We start from the raw sequence: 5143 nt of genomic DNA, 5'->3' as shown, positions 1-5143 counted from the left end.
TACTATAAAGAGATCAATGCAAATGTAATTGGATCAGCAGAGTAAGAGTTGTGGTATCCTAAGCAAACAGAGCCAGTGGTAGCATCACTGCAATGTGAGGAAAAAAGCCACCAGAAATTACAAAGAATGAGGCAGAGCAAGTTGGTATTGTGGGAATAGGGCCTAAGATCGCACATCATCAAAAGAAAGTAGTGAAGAATAAAACAGTGTCAGAGCATGACGCAGCAAGATCTGATATGGTCAGGATGCACAGGACATAGGAAGCAGGCGTTCGGACAGCATGAGGATGTATGAATACATATAATATAAAGTAGGATGCGGTGTATGTGCAACATCTCATTCTAGGTAACAGTTAGCCATTTTAGTATTCCATGTATCAGACAGACTTGACATACCAGACGCAGATAATAGGTTTTGCTGAAGTAGATCAGATGCGATTACCAGTATAGGATGGAGAGATAGAGGGTAGCAAAATCAACTGTAGACTGTTGAGGAGAGTAAAGCAACTTCTAGGAGAAATAGCAGGAATCCTTGGCAATTGTGTACTGCAAACCATGTTCCCAACTGTCTGTTGTAGGAAAAATATGAACGCCCAACTGTGCTAATATTAAAAGAGACTAGAACAAAAGTGGAGAAAAAATAAGGATCAACATTATGAGATATTGGGAAGAGGGGAAGATGGTCTCAAGAGGGTATACCTGAAGAGAGAAGAATAGAGAAGCATTACAAAGTGATAAGGGGATAAGACATGATAGCTTGAACCTCCTCCTAGGTGAAGACTAGGCACAACATGTTGTAAGAAAGGTTGTGCTTTCGAGGTCTTCCCAAATAGGCATTAAAGTTCAATCACTGCAGGTGTAGTGGAGATAGTTGATGGTAGTGATCGAAAGCTTTATTTATTTTATTTATTTTATTTTTTTATTTTTTTTATTTTTATTTTTATTTTTATTTTTAATGTTATATTTTTTTTTTATATTATGTATTCATTGTTAAGGTACAAGAACTCTGATATAGCTTAAGCAATGGCATAAACAAAACCATAAAGCACACATCTCTTCTCCATCTTGAGCAAAGTCTAAGAGCTCTAAGTCCGTCTGATATGGATCCAACCACACATCTCCCCCTGAATTAAGCCTATCCTTATAACACAATTGAACTAAGTTCTAAGAGAAACTCAAGCCAGGACAAGTAGAAAGGTACAAGAAAAAATCTCACCAGAAATCGCAGCCTGAAGATACAAATAAAATCAACCCAATACCTACCAGAAATGCCCACAGCAGGCTCGGTAGCTGGCTGAGCTAATCCATGAAGTCACCCCTGATGTGGCAGGTCTACTGGAAATGAGCAGTGCACCAGCACAGGTGGCCGAAGGTAGAGAGTAATGCTGACTGGTCAGAGACAGTGGAATACCAACTGGTAGAGAGGGACAGTAGTGGAGCTCCTAGGAGGAGGAGAATGGGAGTAAGGTGACATGATCAGCCTTACCCTACATGGATTTGGATAGTAGTAAGGTACTAGCTGAAAACAGAGCAGTAGGGTACTAGCCAGGTAATATGAGAGACAGAAGAGTGCCAACTAACAGAGCCAAGGTGAGGAGAGAAGAGGAGTAGACCTAAATGTGGAAGCAGCTATCAGACAGAAGTTCACATCAGAACTGGGTGGCCACCTTGATTTACCTATACTTCTATGTATATTCCCATTTCTCTCACTAATTGTAATCAGACTGTAGGAAGTACAATGAGGATTAGCTCAACCAATGACCATACCGATAGCAAGATATTACTGCTATAGGAATGGTGGTAGACCAGTATCTACTGAGTAGAGGTACTGTTAGTTAGATACCTTAGTTGTATATGCTGTGCTGTACTGAGAAGTACATAGGTACTAGTAAGGAGCAGTTGTTATCCTACTCGATAGGATAATACAAGTTGTCAATTTAGGAGTTACCTGGAATTGCTAGACAGTAAGTCTGGGTAGAGTTATCCTAATTTCGGACTGGAGTTACCCTACCTTGTGCCATGGGTTACCCTACTCTGAAGTCATGTTTCCCTACCTAGAAAGTAATATGTTACGCAGCGCTTCAGGAGAAGTTACTAAATTGTTTATCACACAAAGCTCTATAGGATGTTCAAATCTCAGGTTGTGCCAATTACTCCTGCACATCCAATTGAGCTCTGAACAAGCACTAACTTGCAGGAATGGAGGCTACCACACCCCTCTGGCCCTATTATTAGTTTCTAGCATCATGGGCTACGGCCTAGAATGTTGCTAGAAGTCTAGTAAATGTCAAGGGGTGGAGACTCTCCAGCAACACCATATACAGTAATGCCATCCAGTAGACCGAATGCTGTCTGCACTGTAAGGTAGGGGGTAGAGGAGAACCTGGAGAATGGTCTTGAAGTTGTTTTATGCAAAACGGACCAGAGCCGATGGAGTAATACCATTGTTAAGTTAGAAGTAGTATTAAACAATCGTTAAGGACTCTAAGACTCTATGCTGAGGCCATAATGAGACCTACCTCTAGGTGTGTTGACTGTGAATAGTTCCTATTAGTAGTCAACCTACAAAGGGGTTTAGAGGTGAGCAAGATGGCTATAATCCGGAATGAGATAAAATGGAGTAGAACTAGATAGATGTTCAGGAGCTCCAGATACTTGTAAAAGACTAAGTATAAAGGGGTACAGAGTTCTATAACTGGTACTACATTCACTTGAGCATGTCAGCTCACCATGGTCATGTCCATAATAAGAAGAGTTTTCATTCCTGTAGTTTTATTGTAGATGCAGTGACTAAAACACTTCTGACCGGTAGATATTGTATTAGTAAACCACACAGTAGTCATGTTCACTATAGAGGATCTTTGGTCCGACCTATGGAGGTTGGCTAGACAGCTCTAGGAAGTTGAGTGCTCATGAATGCATAGTAGTAATGAGGACCAACTGGCTCTATATGAAATCTATATAAGTATCTGCAGGTTCTCCTCTACTTTAGCAATAAACTACCTCTCAAGATCCGGACTTGATTAAGTACAGCTATGGCTTAATGATCTTAAGTTTTATGGTTTTGTTTCTTCAAACACTACTGCTGAGATGTTGATATTTTATTAAATTTATTCTCAAAAGAATTCATCTTGGTGCAGTTGTAACCTCAGCATCCATCTTCACAGAGGGAGTTCCTGTTGCAGTATTCCCTTGTGCTGGGAGAGACAGCATTACTTAGTGGATAGAATACCACTACCAGTAAACGGTAGAGAGGAGGAGGGTGGTGGAATAGACTGTAGTCTTTTGAGGAGACTAAAACAAACTCACCACCAGGGATAGTTTCGCACCCAACCAAAGTTAGAATCATTTCAGACCTTGGTATTAGGAAGGATGAGAGACCATTATAATTGTGTACCACAAACCATGTTCTCAGCTGTCTGTTGTAGCAAAAATCTGAAAACTAAGTAGTACTCAAATTATGTGAGGCTGTAGCCCAAGCAGAGTAGAGATGAAGATGTTAGGTAGAGACAACTTGTATAGATTCAGAGTTGTCTATGCCAATCAATATTTGTTTCTGTAGATCGAGATTATCTGGGAAGGTGCATTTAGAAGTCATCTGAGCTTTGAGTTCACTGAACTCTGTTGCTGTATTTATTCTGAAAGATTGTACAGGCCTAATACAACCTTTGGATATTGCAATCAATGTATCTCTCAAAAATAACCTCCATGCTATGATTAATATGAAGGTAAAGAGAGATTTGCACTATTGGTATAATACAGTAGAGTTTAAGAAAGAAACTGTCACAAGTGAGTGGAGAATATTACTGACTCACAGTATATTAAAGGTATTATCACTAATGTACTATACTTGAATCTACTAACTTTATGTTTTAACCTTTGGCTTGTGAGAAATTTCGCACTGAAAAGAGTCATCTTTTTATTCTTTCATTTGAGCGCACAGCCATTGCACTCCCTCCAAATGTGTCATAATATCATAATATCAAGATTGAGGCCTTGGAGTGAATTGCAGAAGAAATTGGAGAATGGAAGAAAGGTGGATTGAATTGTAACCCGGGCAAGGCACGCACAACAAGAGTTAGAATACTTGGAGAAGATGACTGGTCTCTTTTGCTTTAGAAGCTTGATTGTGCACATTTTTGTAACACACCAGTGCCAGAGCAACAACAACAGCTTACCACAGACACAAATTCTGAGGTGAGAATGAATGATCGTGGTTCATATCTGGCAGAGGGGGGGACTTGAGATTGATTGGAGAGTTTATTTTCGAGTACTGTACTATAAAAACATTCAATTTACCGCTACTAGGCTTGGACATCACTTAACTATTTTCAGCTAGGCTTGGGTAAAGGTGGGGGGGCTACTGTCTTGGGGGGGGCGCTATCTGGGGGGGGGATTGCCAAATTGTACGGTACCAGAATTCATAGCTATGATACTAGTACTTCAGTAACAAATATTCTCGTTATGGGATTCAAATATTTAATGCCCCCGATAATGGTTTTTTGGGAACTGTGCGATACATATAACCCTCGTCTGTCATTCATTCCTGCAAATCATCAACACCACCAAAAGTAATCGACTTGATGATCGTGTATTCATCAATGCCGTATTTGCTGCCCTCTCTCCCGAAGCCACTCTCTTTCACTCCTCCGAAAGGTGATGCAGCATCAGAGATTAGGCCAGTGTTGACACCCACCATGCCCACTAGGCGCCAAAAGGTTAGGTTATATCTGGAAGAAGGGAGCCAGGAATAAACATACCTTCGAGAGCCTCTGCAACCCTCCAAATCCTAGCAATATCACTACTAAAGAAGTATCCCGCCAAACCAACCTCGGCCTCATTTGCCAGGTTGACCACTTCCTTCTCCGACTTGAACCTAAATAGGGCCGCAACAGGACCAAAGGTCTCCTCTCGGTGAATCCTCATGTCACTAGTCATATTTGTGATGACCGTAGGCTCATAGAAGTTGGGCCCAAGGTGGCCCAAACCCTTCCCACCGGTGAGTACGGTAGCTCCCTTCTTTAGAGCATCTTCGACGTGGGTTTGGACTTTTCCGATTGCCCTCTCGTGAATCAATGGACCATGAGTATTCTCCAAGTGATGGAAGAGAAATTAACCTACACTTAAAGCTCTCTTCGTCACAG

General features: G+C 41.1%; 1 protein-coding gene across 1 annotated transcript in view; it reads right to left on the bottom strand.

Moving 5' to 3' along the window:
- Window positions 1–4539: 4539 nt before the first annotated feature.
- Window positions 4540–5143, bottom strand: part of GSTUM_00000440001 (uncharacterized protein) — a gene marked incomplete at both ends in the record, with an annotated part of 1770 nt that continues 1166 nt past the window's right edge. Inside the window, 3 exons of the mRNA XM_002837606.1 lie at window positions 4540–4703; window positions 4760–5047; window positions 5121–5132. Coding sequence (XP_002837652.1) covers window positions 4540–4703; window positions 4760–5047; window positions 5121–5132 — 464 coding nt within the window. The remainder of the gene's footprint in view (window positions 4704–4759; window positions 5048–5120; window positions 5133–5143) is intronic.

Source organism: Tuber melanosporum, assembly GCF_000151645.1.
Source record: "Tuber melanosporum whole genome shotgun sequence assembly, scaffold_196, strain Mel28".
Lineage (NCBI taxonomy): Eukaryota > Fungi > Ascomycota > Pezizomycetes > Pezizales > Tuberaceae > Tuber > Tuber melanosporum.
This window is presented reverse-complemented; position numbering and strand designations above follow the sequence as displayed.